At 50.1% G+C, this 19,707-nt stretch overlaps 1 protein-coding gene across 1 annotated transcript; it reads right to left on the bottom strand.

Annotated features, from left to right (window-relative positions):
• Window positions 1-13,993: 13,993 nt before the first annotated feature.
• LOC142790942 (uncharacterized) lies at window positions 13,994-16,563 on the bottom strand. Its single transcript, XM_075885396.1, has 4 exons — window positions 15,254-16,563; window positions 14,934-15,157; window positions 14,743-14,875; window positions 13,994-14,606 (listed from the first exon to the last, which is right to left on the bottom strand). Exons 1-4 carry the CDS (start codon window positions 16,561-16,563, stop codon window positions 13,994-13,996), a joined length of 2,280 nt encoding a protein of 759 aa, XP_075741511.1.
• Between the last annotated feature and the right edge of the window lie 3,144 nt (window positions 16,564-19,707).

Raw genomic sequence — 19,707 nt, forward strand, 5'->3', positions numbered from 1 at the left:
ACGTAACAAAAGAGGCACATTTGCATAGATTCTGAAAGATCACTGGTTGGACAGACAACTACCCCCGCCGCGGTAGCCTATTGGCTAAGGTACTCGGATGCTGACCCGCGGGTCATGGGATAAAATTCCGGCTGTGGCAGCTGCATTTTCGATGGAGGCGGAAATGTTGTAGGCCCATGTGCTCAGATTTGGGTGAACGTTAAAGAACACGAGGTGGTCGAATTTTCCGGAGCCCTCCACTATGGCGTCTCTCATAATCACACGGTGATTTTGGGACGTTTAACCCCCCATATCAATCAATCAATGAACAGACAACTACAAAGTATTCGGAGCACGAGAAATAAATATGGCTGTCAAAACTTCGTGATCCAAAGCGTCGATAACCCGTGATTGATTTTAATAGGCATAGTAGCGACAGAGTTAAGCACTCCATCTTTTATAGCGTAGCTGTTTCTGCTTTATGTCATGTGCTCAACACGAGGAAAAGAACAATTCGCGACGCGACGACGCCATTTCGCGTCCTAGCAGCAAGACAGTTCCACAGCTGTGATCCTAGTTTACTGGGCCGCTCACTGAAACGCCACAAGCTCACCTGCCTGTGCACTGTGCGCAAGCATTCGGTTTCGCTAGACGTGATGTCATGACCAACTACGCATGCCATTCCGTCGTTCTGTATGAAGCCGGCGCGTGGCGGCGGCGTGTGGCGAGACACACAGACATGGGAAGGCCGAAGAATGTTCAAAATAGTCAGTTGTTGGGGCTAGTTGTAACGACATCTTGCATAATTGGGCGTGAAATCGGTTGACAAAAAAACACAGCAGAAAAGAATCTCACTTGCAACTCAGTTTATTCCAAAAATGGTCTCACCAAGAAAGCTTATACTCATTCACCACAAGCGCTGCCACGAAATTACTACCGAATGTGCGGGAAATCTGGTGACAACCTAGATAGATAGGATATCACCTCAGTCACATTCTACAATCTTAATCTAGTCCGCCTCTAGAACCATTCTTTCACGCCAACCCTTTGATCGACTCACGACAACTGCCTCCTCAAAAAGTGCTGTCGAACCTCACTTCCTGCCATTCGCAGGAAAGTTACCGCTGCTGATTAGGAAGCCGCTTACCGGGTATCACGGCGGAGAGCGAGGCAGCTGGACTCAACTCGTTTAAGGCAGTCCACGTCGTAGTTTATTTCAAATTATTGAGAGGGTACTTTTTTGAATTCTATAACTGGGCATCACTGGTTGTTACTTGGTACATATATCTTAGCAACCATAGGAGTGAATTGATATGTTCAGGACTAGCAATGAACCGGTCAGCTCTGCCTCGCGCTTGCGTCAATGTAGTGCAAGCTATGCCACGCTTTTAAGGGCAATGCACTCATTGATAGGAGGTGAACGGCGGCTTGTTCGCGCAGTTCCAAGTGGGTAATTCTCCGAGATTCACTACTAGGCTGAGAGAGGGCGTCATCATTCAATCGCGAGAAAACTTCTGAGGGTTTCTCTGCCTAGAGTTTCTCACGCAGCAGCCGCCAATTGAAAGGTGCTGGCTTGCGGAAGGTCTTTCCCGCATAGGACTCCACTGAGGAGGCTCGCGGGCGACTGCTTGCACTCGCCCTAGAGCGGTCATGCCAACGAAGAGCTGATCCCACCACCAAGGCTAAGCGAGCAGAGACAAAGCGAAGACAACCATTGTTCAACTCTGTTTTCGGAAGACAAGACGCGGCATTTCAAGGGCAACAGTGTAAAGAAAATCTCAAGAGGACATCCAAAGAAACACAAGCGAAACGCCAGTGTCAAATGAGCTGATAGAGGCAGCCACAAAAAATAGTAAAAAAGAGAAGCACGAGGACACGTCGTGCATTGCACTTCCCCAGCATTGACATGGAGCGGAGATGCCCATGCTTTCTTTTTGTCTAACCTATGTCATAAACTGTTCATCTTTTCGCATCATCGCATCAACCTGACGCAATTCAATGTCAACAAATTTCATATACAGTAATTGCAGTTTAAATCTAGTTCGCGTACTCTTTGTATCCAAAAGGAGGGTGCAGTTGGAAAGCGCAGGTCGCCAGCTGGTCTTCCGGCACAAGTGATGTCAGGTCTGCCCTAATGCAATGCTTCAGTGGACTGTCGACTGTGCTGTAGATGGCGACTATATGTTTCATTACTGATATAGTATTTACTAGTTCCGAGCTTGTGGTCACTTGTAAGTAAACCGCGTGTAGGTACATACATAGTCATGGTTTAAAATATCGCTATTTTATATGTGAAGCAGCTTAACGCCGAGTTCAATCCGGTGGTGTGTGGCGTGACCACCTTTACTGCGCATGCACCAGCTCTCCCCCTCTGCTCGCGTGAGTGTGAGTAGGTGGGAGGACCCTCTTCTTGAGCTCACATGAGGAGAGGGGAAAGTTAGCGCATGCGCAGTGGGGTAGCGGGGGGCTGTCAAACACCCTTTGTTGACGTCAGCACGAGAAGGTGAGACAAGGTAACAGAGTGCGGCCTCCACTTCGTTTCTCCTCTCTAGTTCTCTCCGCCAGAACTGTTCGCACATATATGATTCGGAGACGATGCAGCACCGGGCTTCCTCAAGGGCTGCAACAATAAGTGTCCCTTCAACTACAATCACCCCCACCACCACCTAATGCGGCGCGCGCGTGCTCCGTGCTCTCTCCTAGCAGCGCTGGATGTTCACCTTGCGGCACACACAGTAATACATTCAAATGAGCGAGAGGAAGGGGTGACATAAGTGGTATGCCACAAATGCACAACTACACACAGATAAAACATACACGGAAAGATACAAAAAGAAACAACAAATTGATTGATTGATGTGTGAGGTTTAGCCTCCTACAGCCACCGTATGATTATGAGAGATGCCGTAGTGGAGAGCTCCGGAAATTTCGACCACCTGGGGTTCTTTAACGTGCACCCAAATCTGAGCACACGGGCCTACAACATTTCCGCCTCCATCGGAAATGCAGCCGCTGCAGCCGGGATTCGATCGCGCCACTGAAACAAAAGAAAACACAAGTGAACGCCAGCACTGCTTCGCATCCCCACATTGTTTCCTTTAATAAGGTATGGTGTAATTTTTTAACCAAAACACCAATACAGCCGTCAACAAGCTTCAAGAATATTCCGGTGTTTATTGCAGATAGTGCATACATGTCTGTTAACTAACTCGGGAGGATGATGTAAACATTGCAGGGCCATGATACGCATGCCAAGCTAACACAGTATTTATTACTTTGGTGTGAATTACCTCAGGAGAGCTTTAACGGCGCTTGTGTTGTTATTGATCAATGATTAATTAGTAGGCTTTTAAACAAGTTTAATTACAATACGTTGAACAATGCGAAGCATGTAATCATAGTCCAAACAATTTCCTTTTTTTATGATATTCGCTGCAGACAAATGTTTTCTAACTTTATGATAATTTATGCAATCACAATGAGTGTCATTTTAATGGCTAAATGTGCAAAATTACACTAAGACCTTCAAACACATTACGCCAAACAGATGTTCTGCCTCAAGCGAAAATAATTCACTAACGTTTCTTGTCAATATAAAGCTAAAAATAGAAACTCTCTATCTGACCTTGTCTCTAAAATTGCCTGATTGGGTCGAAAAATGTCGCGTCCCAGATCCTCGTGCAGCATCTATCTCTTCTTACTCACAGCATCATGCAAACCTTCTTAACGTCATGCAAACCTGTTTTTACCTTAACACCAGCACGTAGCGTTAACAAAACACTTGTCTTGTTGACGCTGCGCGACTGTTTCACGCAGCGCTAACATTTCACGCAGAATGCTTTAAACTGTCAAGAAAGGCATTACTATTTGGTAACGCGTTCAAGAAGTCTAGCTGTCTCTTGATGAGCCACAGTCCTTGAAGCATATATCTCGGATAAAAGAAGCCGCCTTACTCGGAATAACGAATGGGTGTCTCAGCGGCAGAACAGTGCCTGAAGAAAAATCAATCAGTGTATAGCCAGCGATTGTGACCTTCAAAACCACTTTACTTCAGACTACAGAAACGCCGCCGTTACCTCTATTTACTTAAACTGTCTGATGATAATCAGAATGCGTCCTACAGGAATATCGAAGGATCTTATTTACTGTACCCCGTAAGCTATAAAGCCTCTGTTTGGAACAAATCCTTCTAGAACAAAAAAAAACGGGATGCAGAATCAAGCTCAAGTTCACAGGATGCAAGGCATTCGTCTGTCACTGGTCTCGTTATTAAGGACGCAATTGTTGGGCGAATTTCAAGTTTACCCGTGCGTACGCGTTCCGCATAGGTATGGCCGACACCGCCAACTGTGCACACTGCGGAGATGAAGAAACCGTTTGACATATCCTGTGTGACTGCCCCAAATACAACCTGGGAAGACAACAGCTTTCCAATAAACTAAACAGGTTATATGACCAGCCGCTCTCAGAAGAAAGTATACTGTGCCATCGTCATGACTCCATCGTCACAGAAGAAAGCTGTGCAAGCGCTACTGGGCTTCTTGCGAACTACTGGCCTGTCGGAACGCCTCTGAGGGGACTGATTTTGTGTGTGCGTGTGTGTTGGTGTTTTTCTCTTATTTATTTTTTAAATCTCTCTTTCTCTTTCAACCCTCTATTCCCCAACCCCTGTATAGGGTAGCATACCGGATACTAGCATCTGGTTAACCTCTCTGCCTCTCTTTTTTCCCGTTTCTCTCTCTCTCTCTAAGGGCTGAAGTATCGGCCCCTCGAACTGCACCACGAAGGCACAGACAATTTAGATGTTGTCCTATTTGGCGTGCCAGCGAATGCCGGCTGTGGTCCAAAGAACGAGTCAGAGCTGAGAGTTGATAACAAAAATATATTCTCAAATACGGCAGATCAAACAACACACAATATGTACACTCAGCAATATTCAAATACAATACGCATCCAATCACAAGGTATTCTAAACGACGTGTACACAACACAGCAACATATACTCAAAACAATGAACACAAACAACTCGACACACTACAATGCAATCCTCATACATTAACCAACCAAGACACTTAAAGAATAAAATGTTTGTCAAACAAATTCAGTCCAAAGTACTTGGAACAAGGATTGAAAGCTTCTCTTCAAGGAAACACTCACCCAATGTTCAGCGCTTCTTGTAGTTCCGCTGCTGCCGACGTTTCTCTTCCAGAAAACCTCGCGTAGTGAAATGTCCGCCCTTCAATAACGCAACTTCTTCGCCGGCAACACGTCGCGCACTCACGCACTGCGACAGCAGAACACGTCTTCGCCCATTTGCGGTATACACGCACTCTTCTCCTGCTTGTAACACAAGCTCTCATTCACTGGTAGAAAGTCCCTTCATCTCCTCTGCTTTGTCACCGAAGACACAAGCGCTGCGACTGGCGGCGGCAGATTCTCTTCTCCTGATCACCACCATCCGCTGCTCGCTTATGTACATTCGCCCTCGGTTCTGGTAGCTTCGTCGGCGCGCTGCACAGCCAAAGCTGGCGAAAAAGCGAGACTTTTTCAGAACTCTGCTCGATGCGTGACGCAACCAGCGAGTGACTCACGCTTTCGCTTTAGAAGCTTCTGGCATTCACTCGGTGATCGATGCAAGAAGGTCAGGCAGCGTAGCGCGGCGTCTTCGAGGACTAGGAGAAGCAGCGTGCTCGAGATTTCCTTTGATGCGCGGCCACCAAGTTTCTTGATGATCGTACAACATGCCCACTTTGAGATTGTCAAAGGTGTCCTAAGTTTCATTCGTCTTGCCACGCGTGCTTAGTGCTTTTTATTGATGCATTCGAATTGCAGCAAGTGCGACGCAATGCTAGAGATGATTCGCGACTGATCAATGCCATTCTGTAAAGCTTACGCGCAGGACGCAAATAGTAATGTTTATTCGAGTACATACGCCAGCACCAGTGATAGTGCTCGAATTTCCCCTGCCGCACGTTTCGATGACGACTAACTTCGCTCACCGCAGATCACATTATCAATGGCCGACGCTCTGTTTTTTGCTCTCACTGTACTTTGTTCATGGCTTGCTTGCATTTTGACTTTCAATTCACCGCTCGCATTTGACCCGCCATGGTTGTGTAGTAGCTAAGGTACTCGGCTGCTGGCCTGCAGGTCGCGGAATCTAATCTCGGCTGCGGCGGCGGCATTTTCGATGGAAGCGAAAATGCAGTAGACCTGTGTGCTCAGATTTGGGTGCACGTTAAAGAACTCCAGGTGGTCGAAATTATCGGAGCCCTCCTTTAGGACATCTCTCATATTTGTTAAACCCCACCTATCAATCAATTTACTGCTCGCAAACTCGGCCCAATAAACCGTGTCATCTTGGCAAAGCCAACTCTTAGTTTACGTAACGACCCCGTGACTCTATGGCAGTTGTCGAGAACCAAAGCAATATCGTACCGATGAACTCGTTTAAATTCATGGTCACATCATTCGCAGCGTTCGTTAGTTGCTACAATAAATAGACCGGCCCACCGAAAAGAGCATCACGCGATCGTTTAAACATGTTTTAGAATTCAATTTTCTTGAATTCAATATTTGCTGAAGTTTGATATCCCTGATATCAACTCTGCGCTCTGTCCAGGAAATTGCTAACAGTCCATCGTCACGAAATTTTGCAATGAAGCACCCACACGAAATATCGTCATCATGATCAGCTTGACTATGGTCACTGCAGGACAAAAGTCTCTCCCATGTTTCACCAGTCAACTCGGTCACGTGCTTGCTGCTGCCAGTTTACAATCTCAAACTTCGTAATCTCATCTGCCCCCAAACGGTCTGTCTCCCTCTCACTCGCTTGCCTTCTCTAGGAATCTGGTCAGTTACCCTAATTACGAGCGCTTATCCTGCATCCCACAGCAACTGTACTGCATCCCAATCATTGTTTTTCAGGCGATTGCACTAATGTCTCATACTCGCGTCCATTCATCCCTTCATTCATTCCCTGGAATGGGGCGAGCTCTGGTCCCTCCTCCTCACTCTCTCTCTGCAATTACGTGATGGCACAGTAATGCATATCAGCAGTTGCGCCTACAGCCCATTAAGGTGTTTTAGTCGCGTCACCGCAGCATTGACCTCTCCCCCTTACACTTTCTCAATCACATACTCGTTGAGATAGTATAGAAAATAAAAAATGAAAATATACTTGGCATAGTCAATCGTGCGTTCATAGGCTTTCACCGATTACTTACGAATTCGCAACTTCAATTTTATGACCGACTACTGGAGTGCTCCACGACGAAGACATTTCTTTTTGCGTCGTTAGCAGAACGCACTCACAAGCCACAGTTCAGTTCACATTTCTTCAGCAAATGATTGAGTTCACATTTCTTCGGCAAATTATTTATTCAATCCCACAACCAATCATTCGTTCATGCATTGATTCATTCACACTGGGCAAACATGGACGCATGGCCTAGTTCAATAAATCAAGAAAGGACGTGTGGCCTAGTGCTCGGAGTGCTCGCTTGAAGAACGGGGAGACGCGAGTTGAAACCTTAGCCCCAGACAGAAAACTGAAATTTTTTCTATTATTTCTTCAGTGCGCGCACGTAAGCTGTACGTGAGGAGGGTTTTTCATGGCTGAGAACTGTTTCTGTTTACTAAAAATACGCAATAGTATACCTACGTGCCTAAAACTGGAGGTATATTATTCGTTATTTCACTCAATACTTCCTACTGCGTACAAGTACTGAGCACTACGCCTAACAAAAAATATAATATTCTCGTTATATAACAAAAAATGTTCTCATATTCTTCAAAAACTATCATGGAAAGCCACGGCACTTAACTTCAGAAGCTTTGTTTATGCAATACGAGCTACTAATAGCCCCTCAGATGTATCCTATTGATCCGTATAATACAGAAAAGCTAGTGAACTGTTCGATGGACGTGTGTCCCAAAGGCAAGTTCACTGCACACTATGTGAGGCAGCTATACGGACCTCGCGGGCAAGAACCCGTTGTGGCAGAAAACGGATTACTTAAAAAATGTCATCTTTGCTAAATGGTTTCTTCGCAAGAGTAGCAGCTCAGAACAGTGAGGGCTACTGTGATGTGTTTCAGTAAACTTAATTTTGTAATTAAATTCAAATTTGGCGTAATGCTGAGAAAAGGTGTCATCCTACAGCAAGGTAACGCTTGGCCACCACCTGTGAAACTATTTGATTGATTCGCGGGATTTGACGTCCAAAAACTATGATATGATTGTGAGAGTGATATGATTGTGAGTGATTGTGAGAGTCGGCGCTTCGTCAGGCTTTTATGCCTTTTCGCCGGTCCCCTAGGCAAATTGTACCTTTCTTTTTTTTTTTGCTTTTGCCTGAAATAAACTTCAACTTCAGAGTCACCGTAGTAGAGGCCTCCAGAAATTTTGACTACCTGGGGTTCCTTACCGTGCACCCAAGTCTGAGTACACGGGCCTACAACAATTTCGCCTCCATTGGAAATGCAGCCGCCACAGCCGAGATTTGACCACGCGACCTGCTTGTCAGCAGCCGAGTACCTAAGCCACTAGACCACCATGGCGGGGCTCTGTGAAACCGTTTGAAGAGTCAGGCTCTGAACTGTTGGAACCCCCAAAATACTGTTTAAACCTGGCTCCAAGCTATACTCACATATTTCAACCATTGAAGGAAGCACGCATTGATTATGTGCAAAATGGGTCAGGTGCATGAAGTTACAGGGTGTGGAAGCACAGCGAAGTATTGTAGAAAAGTAATGTATGTTTTAGTTCATAACTTTGGGGGGGGGGGGGGGGTAAGAGAAACTTTTGTAAGCGCGAAAGACAAGTACGTAAAACGAAAGTAGTACAAAGGACAAGCGCTTCCAGCCACAACTAGCCCGATCAGGACAACTATCCCGGTTTTAGTGCCTTCAATGTTTTGTTGTCTTTTATTAGAATAAATATAATTTTCTGAAAAGCCTTTTTGTTTCGTGACTTCCCTCGTGTATCACTCATGTTAAGTGCTTCAGGAACCTCGTGTTCCGCTTATCGTGTTCTCATTGTGTCTACTTTTTTATATTTCAAAATAATAATGGTTACACTTACGGTTCGCCAGCATCCTGATCAGTCGAGACAGTGATGGCAAGGAAAAGTACGGATGCAATGTACAGGACCATCGTGGAGGGCTCGTTGCTTAGCGTAACTCACATCAGCAAACTGCCGTTGTATTTATATGTATGACCTATTCGTGCAATCGCGCTATAGAAGCTTTACTAATTAGTACGAGTACTTTTTTTTACTGTAAACTCGAGTGTAATGTGACATGTGACTATTATTAGAGAGCATACCCGAACCCCAAAACAACGGGCTGTCATTTCTGCCAATCATGCTGTGTTACAAAGCTGAGCATCGCAAACTCTGCCGGGCGTAGTCGAGAGGACTGGGTGCACGTGGCAGTGTATGGCATTGGGAAATGCATTTTTGAATATTAGCAGCCTTAGCAACGAGTACCGCTTTTTTCCCTATTACAAGCGTTTCCGTTCGAGCAATGACTTCCGGTTTTCAGGCTATTAAAAGTGTGGTTTGAAAACAACACTCGTAAGAAATCGATAATTGCTATATTGGATATATTTATTATCCGAGCATTAGTGTACTTAAGATAGGGATGCGATGACTCTCACGATAGTTCCTGAAAGCTGATTTAATATGTTCACTTAACAAAACTGACGCTTTCCTTTTCAGCAGCGGTGATTCTTGTGACAACTGGGGGATGAGACCTCAACCAGGTACGTCTTTTTGTGTGGCCTCCTAGAATCACTTCGGCAGCGTGCGAGACACAGTCAACCCATGGAACTCGCTGGAGCCCACAAATACCAACGTGCAACTGCCACTACCAGGTACCTGGATAAGCGATTAGGAATATAGTTATTCTGGTTTAAATGTCCCAAGATTATGATATGATTCTCAGGGTCGCCGTAGGGGAGGGCTCCGGAAACTTTTGAGCCTCTCGTGTTTTTTGAAGTTTCACGTAAGCTTAAGTGCCCATGCCTCAATTATTTCGCTTCCATCTTGATGCGGCCGCCACGCCCAGGATTCCGTCCCACGACCCCTAGGAAAGCAGTCGAGTACCAAAGCTTAGAAACCACTGTGAAGGAGTACAAACGACGTAGCTGGAGTACACTACAACAAGGGACTCTCGAAACAAGCTTCGAAATGCGAAGCCCAAACCAATCAAGCCGTTTGTGGCGCTGCGATCGGCAATCTTCAGTGGATGTCGTTTGAGAATTGTGCGCTGCTCGACAAAAGTGGTCCAGTTGTAAAGCGTCGCTTTACGCAAACGGCCGGATTCAAATCACAAAGTCGCATGATGTTTTTCTTTCTGTTTACTTTGAATGTCCCTTTTTTCAGCTCTACTTCTTTTTTTGTTTCTAAAACTTCATTGAATTGCTACGCATTTCTGAAAACGGTAACGCGAAATGTGAAGTGTAACATTAAAAATTTGACAAAGAACGTAAGTATTTCCAGCGCCACCACGTGGTGTTCAACAGAAACGCACAGTATGGCCTCTCCGGTTTTAGAGAATAAAATCTGAAAACTATGCTTCACATTCCACGTTACTCGTTGTAGCAACATATATCGACTGCAGCTATTTCTGAGAAGGGAAGGGAAACTGACACAGATACAAGTGGCGCTAAAAGTAAAGAAAGCACCGTTTACAACTTTGAGTCTAATACGGGCGTTGTACCTTTACACCTTTTGGTGGAGCGGTGCGCAACTTTTAGACGAGGACACATTGCCGACTATCGTTCACAGCACCAGAAGCGGCTTGATACTGTCTAGGCTTCACTTTCTGTACAATGGTGGTGCAGCCGTTGCGAGCTCTCCCCCACTCTAAGGTGGTCTAACGCCAGACGCACGCAGTGAAAGTATGCGCCGCATGGCGCAGCACAGAGGCGTTTTAAAACAAACAAAATCACAGAACACACATAGCAAACAACAAGGATAACAACGCTGGCATTGAAAAGATAGAAACGAAACAGCAAGGTAATACAAAAATAGGAATGAACGAACTATATGTCATAAATTTCGGTAGAGATTCGTGCACCCGATTTGTGATGCTGTTCGCCGCACATGCCACCACTAGACAGCTCAAACCAGCAGCGTACAAGTCTGAAACAAATGCCGGGTTGGGGCCATGACAATTGTGATCTGACTGCTGGCGCTTTCACAATAATGTAATAGGCATTACATGTGTACACTTGTGACTGAAGTAAGTATGTCAAAACGTTGCCGGCTTACGTTCATGACCGCTACTTACGTTATGGGCATCCCCTCTTCGTGCCGATGTTCCTACCTTGGAGAGAGGTATCAGTCCATCAGCCAGACTTTAAACACCGGTGTCGTAATAGTGCGTGGCCCACCCACAATGTGCACACAACTGTACCAATCTACTCAAAGGCGTGAATTCAACAGTTAACGCTCGTCTCAAAGTAAATAATCTTTCATACTTGCTACTCGTTGATAGCTTAATATGAAAATGACGCCCACAAGGATCGGTTGGGCGTAATTAGTATTTTCAATCTTTGAGACGGAACATTTAAAAGAAATACTGCATCGCAATGTTCACTGCGACGGTGATCAACCGATTCCGGAATGTTTCACCGTATGTCAAGAACCAAAAACAAGAAATTCCTCAGACAATTCTCACGCAGTCACAGGAACAGTAGACGTAAAGAAATAAAATATTTTAGGAGGTACGAACATTTTTCAATCCAATTGAATACACCACACAGGCAGCGCTTTCCAAACGTGTTCTAATATCGTAGTGAGAGAACATAATCACTGTTAGGGATTTACTTCCCAAAACTCACGTTGTGATTAAAAGAAACGCCTTATTCGAGAGCCCTAGGAATTTTGACCTCCTGGACTTCTTTATTATGTACCTAAATCTTAGCATATGTGTCCCTAGAGTATTGCTTCTTAGAATGGTGGTTTACGCCGCCAGAATTTTATCGTGAAATCTTCGGATCAGCAGTCGAGAAACACAACGACTTGGCCACCGTGGTGGGGTAGCAGCAGCGAGGAAAGCACACATAGGTGACAATTCAACCCAACTGCAGCTTGAGCTAACTAGCTACGTTATTGAAAATGTTCTCTTAAGTAGTATTAGAACACCAGCTATAGATTTCAGGAGCTACGCTCCTCTTAGTCTAACCTTGTCCCGTGTCAAGCATAACCAGCAGTATCTCCAGAACAGTATTATAGATTGCGCTGTCTCATAGGAGAAAAATGTACATACAAACTTCACTTTTGTGAGGATATTCATGATTCCGGTCTGCGCTTTTCTCCGATTGACTGCTTCTGGGCTGTGCCTGGATGCGCGGGGAATGAGTGCTTGTCTCATTCTCCTGAATCATCACCGTACGTGTCCTATTGTTGTTGGGGCATGGACGAAGCGGACAGATAGACAGATAGACAGGCAAGCACCCAATTAGACAGACGGACACAAGCATAGACCAACCGACGCATGCACAGACGGGCAGGCGTGCGCGTGGACGGATAGACAAACAGACGGAAGCTTCAGCCCACTCATTATCATTCACTCCGTTGATATGCTGTGATTGCTTTAAAATCCTTGTGCATTTACGATTCACTTGTGCATTTACGATCCACTTGTGCATTTACGATCCCTTCTAGCGAGCTTTAAATACTTTTTATTAGTTGTTTGCGCACGCTACTTACCAATTAAAACAACGTCAAACTTACACCGAGCAAGTTCGACCGCTTTGACGTTAAAACGATTTCCCACCTATTCATTTATTTCATAGAGTATAGGGTAGGATGGGGTAATATGCGACAAAAGTTTAACAATAGTGAGTTTTTATTTTTTCCCTAAATATAAACACTAACCCCTACATTTTTCTTTGGGTGCAAGGTAGGCTAAATAATTATTACCATTTTGCAACCGTTCGAAGCATTATAAAAATAAATAAATAATGCTCCAGATGTCTCGTTTTGTCCCAGCCTGTGGGGCAAAACGAGATGCTACATGGGGCAAAGCAAGACAGGGTGAAAAAAAATCATCCCATCGGTTTTCGCTGTAGAAAGATTTGAAATAAACTCGGGCCCTTGCGCAGTCTTAAGAAGGGCCACTCACCAGGTTTGACACTTTTCAGCTGACAAGCGCGATGCGTAGACGAGGCGTTCACGATCACGTCTGCCAAATTGTGCAACGCTACGCGCCGCGGAAATGGGTCAAATGTCAAGATGAAAGCTGCTCCCCCTCCCCTCTGCCGGCGCACGCGTAGAGAATGAGGGCATGACGTGGGCGTAGGAATGGCCCTACGTACACATCAGTGTGGTCACGTTGGTCCTCAACGTAAACGACTCTGCTCTGACGTTATCAACAGTATACCACGTGACATGGCAAAATTATTTAACACAACATGCTTAGTTTATGTATTTGTTGTTTAGGAGATCAATAAAACTTGAAATATATAATGAGATGCGATAAAATATTGTGCGCGTTTTTCTTACATTTTTCCCCGTGAAATGCAACGAGATGCGGGGAGAATGTGCCAGCGTTTCGCATGCGTTAGGGTCCCTGCGGTCAGCGCATTGAGCAGACGACCACCGTGGAACACTCCTACGCGTTCACGCACTCATTTTGCTTATCCACTATACCACGTCAAAGCCAGCGTTTTCAACCAATCCCACAGAAACAGGCAGAAGACCACAAAATAACGCTGGTCAACAAAGCAATGCCGCTCGCGTGCACGGGGACTGGGCTGGTTCGGGCACGTTATGCGCACGTCACCTCTTGGTCGGATTCCGGAGAGGGTGGTGGAGGTGGTCTGATGAGAAAAGGCACCTAATTTCTGCAACCCGGTCGGGAGCACGGCGCAGTGCCTGCGGGGAAGAGAAAAGGGAGAAAAGTGGAAAGAAGAGAAAAGATTAAGTGAGCAGTGACGCGGTCGTCATCAGCACGAGCAGCAGTCCAGAAGCAAGGGTAGGGGTGGCAAGGGGCCCGTCCTCAGCGGTAGGCCACGATTTCCGTCTCGTCCAGGAACTCCACCAGGCTCCGGAGCACTGGTAGATGGTGACGAGATGGGAAAAGCAGGTTCTCTAGAGTGGTGGCAGGAAGGCCATGTCTCCGGTAGGCTGCGGTGACCCTCGAGCGTTCCTGGGCGAAGGCAGGGCAGGCACAGAGGAGGTGCTCGAAGGTCTCGGGGTCACCGAAGCGGCTGCAGGCTGGGGAGGCGCAGCATTCCTTGAGGTAGCGGTGGGCCGCGGTCCACACGCATCCGGTCCGCAGCTGCAGCAGGTTGGCTCGTTCTCTCCTGGTAAGGCCTGCCTCGGGAATACACCTGTGTCTCCGCCCATTGGCCACCCTCTGGTCCGGGTGGACCGAGGCGAGGAGCTTCTTGATACGGGCCTGCGTGTAGTCTCTCACCACCACGGCTTGGGTAATGGGAGTTCCTGGCTGGTGTACTGCCTTGGCGAGCGTGTCCCCATCCTTGTTGCCAGCAATGCCCACGTGAGAGGGCAGCCAGTGGAAGGAGATGGACGTCCCGGCTGCTGCAAACCCGATACTTTGTTGCGAGGAGACTCCCTGTGAGCCCAGCACGGTGATGGTTGGCCAGCGTCTGCAAGGCTGCCTTGCTGTCACACAGAACTGCGACTGGTTTAGCCGGGACGTCCTCGGCCAGCAGGTCAGCCGCCAGGTGTAGCCCTGCCAGCTCCGCGGCCGTCGAGCTAGCCGGGAAGGATAGTCGCCACTACCTGCGGATGGCCCGGGATGGGATGACGCAGGCAGCCACCGCTGAACCGTCTAGCATGACGCATCCGTCAGGGAAGACCTGGAGCCGCCCTGCCAGTTGCTGCTGGAGCTTGGAGACGGCGGCCTGTTGCAGTGCTGCAGCAGGTGTTCAGCGCTTGGTTACCCCGTCCAGGTACAGGTACACCTCAGGCACCTGGTGGAGGGGCTACCAGGACTGGCGGGTCCGAAACCATTTGGTGGTAGAGTGCACAGAGAGCAATCATCGGTGACATCGGCTGGCTGCGAAGTCGCTCCAGGAGGGTTCTGCAGTCGGCAGCACGGTGTAGGCGGTCTACGTGCCCCAGAGCACGCTGAAGCAAGCGCAAGGACAGGGGCCACTCCCCTGCGTCGACCAGGGTTGTTGCCTCGGGGGAGCACCTGGGGAGACCCAGGATGGTCCTCACTGCTCTCCTGTGATGTCCCTCAAGATAAAGCCTCCTGGCAGGTGTCAGGGCCACCAGTGGTAAGGTTTACAGCAGGACTGAGGACGCCGAAACCTGGTTGAGTCGAATCGCCAGCTTGGTTGAGCAGCCGCGTCCACGCTGCAGCTTGCTGATGGCTCCCTGTACACGCCGTACCTGTGTGCAGGTGACCTTGGCAGGTGGAGTCCAGCTGAGACGGTGGTCTATGGTGAGCCCTAGGTACTTCACCATCAGCTTCCAAGGCAGGTGGCGGTTGCTGGCCCTCAGCTGCTTCACGTAACGTCGTGCTGCGGCCAGCGGGTGGATCAGCAGGGCCTCGGTCTTGGTTGTGGAGACCTTGAGTCTGATGCCACTCAGGTAGGCAGACACCGCATCCAGGGCCACCTGCAGTGACGGCCTGATGACTGGAATGGACCTTCTCTGTCCCCGGGCCCAGAGTGCCACGTTGTCGGCGTAGACAGAGCAGCAGGCCGGGAACCTGGTGCCTGTCGGAAGAGAAGCGGGGAGCCCTGCCATTGCCAGGCTGAACAGGAAGGGGCTCAGCACGGAGCCCTGTGGTACACCTCCGGTGATGTTCTTGAGTTTGCTGGTCTCCTTTCCGACTCGAACCCGGAAGGTCCTGCCGGTCAGGAATGCAGTCACGAAGCTGTGGAGGCACCTGTCAACGCCAAGTCGGTCCAGAGACGTCTCGATGACTTCGTGTGGGAGACTGTCAAAGGCACTCTCCACGTCGAGCAGGAGCAGCATGGCCACGTCATCACAGCTCTTGGCATCCTCAAGGGTGGCGATGAAGTCGGAAATGGAGTCGGCTGTGTACCGGTGGCGTCTGAAGCCAGTCAGTTGTTCCGGGAAGAACTCGAGTTGGCCAGCAATCCACTCGGGTCGCTCCAAGGCCACCTTCTCCAGCACCTTGCTGGGTGCCGATGTGAGAGAGACTGGTCTGTACGAGGAGAAGGCCATGGCTTTCTTCCGGGGCTTGAGGATCGGGGCACCGACCGCAGTGTGCCATGACTGCGCTAGAACCGCATTGCTCCAGACGTCGTTGTAGTACCCAAGCAGGTGCTGGCGGCCAGCTCCGTTCAGGTTACGGAGCATCTGGAAGGTAACACCGTCAGCTCCCGGGGCACTTAGACTTTTCAATCCTGCAAGGGCAGCCTCCAACTCGTGTTTCCTGCTGGGTTCACAGCACAGCTCTTGTACTTGTGCTGCTGTCCACAAAGGATGGTAGCAAGTGGCAGGATACCACATCACAGCAAGGGGAGGTGCGGCAGGCAGCTGGGCAATGTCCCTCGCAGAAAACTGGTCGGCCAGCTGTTCTGCCGTGTCCACTGCCTCGATTGGAAGGTGGACGGCCAGGGACATTACTTAGTTGAATGGCCGTGGCACCATCAGCAGGCACTTCAGCAGGCGCCAGGCCTCGGCGCCGTCCCGTGATCGGTCGATGGAGGCGCAGACGCCCACCCAGCCCTGCTTCCTGCGCGCTCGGGCGTGGTGTCTGCAGGCGGCGTCGACCTTCCGGAACATGTTATGAGCTCTGATTGTCCCTTCTTCAGAGCCTGGCGCTTTGCCTGCCTCTGTGCTGCTCTCAAGGCTAGGAGCCGGATGTCTGGAACGGGCTGCCCTTGCTGTGCCTTGACAGCGATGGTTGCCGCCCGGGCACTGTCAGCCACCAGCTGCTTGGAGTACTTGTCACCGGTGTCCTGCCTGAGCAACTGCCAGTATACCCGCCAGTCTACCACACGGTACTCTCGATCCCTGGGGGCCTTGCCTCGGTAAGGGGTGAGTAGGATGGGCAGCTGGTCCGAACCCCAGGTGTCCGGGAACGGTGTCCATACGTGCCGGCAACCCTCCGTGGCCATGCTGAGGCCTATGGCTGTGGTGGTGCTGTTGATTCCGCGACGCAGGCAGGTGACGGCCCCTGTGTTCAAGATCACCAGGCCCAGCAGCAGCAGGAAGTCTCGCAGCTCTCACTCTCGTACGTCAGTCCTGCGGCTGCCCCAAGCTGGATGGTGGGCATTGACGTCTCCGCAAAACAGGAAGTCCTTCCCCAGTTGGTGCACAAGGTGCCGAAGACACCCGGAGTCCCATTGTTCTTTGGGTCTGATGTAGACGCTGGTCACCGCGGTGTCAACACCGTCGAGACGGACCCGCACGGCGCAGCACTCGAGGCGCCCTCCGACCAGGTCGGCCACGAATACCTCCGCCTGCAGCAGGTCCCGCGTCACGTAGATGGCACAGCAGGAAAGTCCTAGTAGGTGGTTGTCGTCCAGGCAAGGGGCAGCACTGCAGTCGTTCAGGCTGCAGCTGGTCCGGCTGCTGTTGCCGACGTAGCTTGGAAGTCGGAGCTGCTCTGCCTGAGGGTAGACCTCCTGGAGTGTGAGGGCGTCGTAGTCGTTTTGGAGCAGGTGTTGTGCGAAGTCGTCTCTCCGTGGTCCCAGTCAGTGGACGTTCCTCTGGAGGACGCTCGGGCGTGGGGACTGACATTGCCTAGTGGGAGGTCTAGCCATGCTGGTTCTTCTGTTGCCAAGCCCCTGCCTGCAGGCAGATAGCACGAAGCGGATGCTCTTGTGAAAGCAAGGCAGCGACTGCCTGCAAAGAGAGTAGAAGGGGGCCCAGAAGTTGTTCCACTAGAAGCGTCGCGGCAGAGGCCTCAGCAGGCTGGACCCTGGAGGTGGCGGCTGCAGGCGTGGAGACCCGAGCATGATGTCGGACAACAGGAGCGGCCAGGGCTGCAGGCTCAGCTGGAGTGTTGGCCGCAGCTGCAGGGGTTGGCCGGCGGAGGTTGTGTGGTGCTGGGATTAGTCTGGCTGATGCCACGTGGCCCTTCACCGCACTGGCATAGGACTGAACCTCCCTCGTCGCTTGCCTTACAACTGCCGCGACTGCTCGTCTGGAGAGGGCTGTGGTCGAAGAGGCCATGATGGTAGCCACTCGTCTCTGATCCTGCCAGCGAGGACAGTCTGGTGTGTCAGCAGGATCAGGGCCCCTGCAGTTGACACAACAGAGACGCTGGCAGTCCAAATCTCCTGGATGAGACTGACCACAACAGATGCAGCTGTCTGGCCTGTTGCAGGTCTCCCTCACGTGGCCATGGTCTGGCTGGTCGGACTGGGAAGCGTACTGGGAACAGTGTCACGTGGTCTGGGGAAACTGGGCCCTCGAAGCGCAGCGTGACGGTACGGCTTTCTCTAGATGCCTAAAGGACCCATACAGCCGACTGAAGTCCGGACAGCTGGTTCTCGTCAGCAGCGTCGCCGTTCACACCGTGGAGGAATCCCATACTGGTTAGGCGGTCTGCGGGCTGCCTGGCGGTGACTAGGATACCCTTGAGCTCTGTGAGGGCCAAGAGCTGAACAAGGCAATTCTGGGAAGTCACGTTCACTGCTACCACGTTGCGGTGTTTGTTCAACTGGTTCGCAGCGACTCCTGGGTGGAGCGAGAGTGCCTGGGCAATGGTCAGTCTGGGGCAGTTCTGGAACAAGGCTCCAGCGGAAGCAGCCCGATAGAGCACTGTCCCCACCACCGCAGGGTCTACAGGAAGGGCTGCTGAAGTCAGGTTTCTGGTACGACGAAAGGCAGCCTTAGAGCGGACTGTCCAGAATCCCTCATCGTCAACTGTCTCACTGGTAGGGGGAGCAGCGTGTCTGAGGGCAGTACAGAACGCGGGGGCTGGCCCGCGGTTGTGGTCTGCTTGCACTGGCTCTCAGAAGAGTGTGGTGAAACCACTGCACTCTGCAAAACTGGTACAGTCCTCCTCCTGCACCGATTCCTGTTCCTCTTCCTCCGAGGTTTCCCCGTGGTATGGGCACTTGTGGCGTCCTTCAGGAAAGCCACGGCAGGGTGAGGGGACACGGTCTCGTGGCCAAGCGCTTCGTCCATTCCTTCTGCATTTCCTTCAGAAGCATCAACGACAGGTACGCCTGGAGAGCCCGTGGTTACAGCAGGGGGGTCTTCTTGGATCACCGAGGCCACCCCCGTCGTAGTGCTGCTTGCAGAACTGTCGGTAGAGTCCTCGGTGTATTGGGAATCAAAGGACAGCCGGGAATCCGAGCTGTCGGCACTACTGTCACTCTCTACTTGAGGGTTAGCTTGGACCAGCTTGCACCGTGTGTCGGCTTCGTCATCGCGGCTGTCCTGAGGGCAGGGACGCTTCCGTGACGCGAACATGTCCATCTCCTCTTCAGCAGCAGCAGGGGCACTGGTACACATGGGTCTCCGCGCGGGGCCTGCGACGAGTGTCGTACAGCATCTGCGGCAGCAGTCTTCCACGCCATGTCCATGTTGTCTCTGGACTCCTGTAGAGTCCAAGATTGCAGGCTTTCCAGCTAGACGAATGGAATGCCACCAAAAGTTGCGCCACGTTTGTGCTTGGGGTTTCGCATGGGTTGGGCCGGCAGTGCTCCTGGCGGCGGCATCATAGCTTGCGCTTGTGCTTTCGCGTCCTCGGAAGGTCTGGACCTGTCCTGGTCGTCCAGGGGAGCTGACTGAGGTCTGTTGGTCGTGCAC

The sequence above is a fragment of the Rhipicephalus microplus genome, chromosome 2 (assembly GCF_043290135.1).
Source record: "Rhipicephalus microplus isolate Deutch F79 chromosome 2, USDA_Rmic, whole genome shotgun sequence".
Classification (NCBI taxonomy): Eukaryota; Metazoa; Arthropoda; class Arachnida; order Ixodida; family Ixodidae; genus Rhipicephalus; species Rhipicephalus microplus.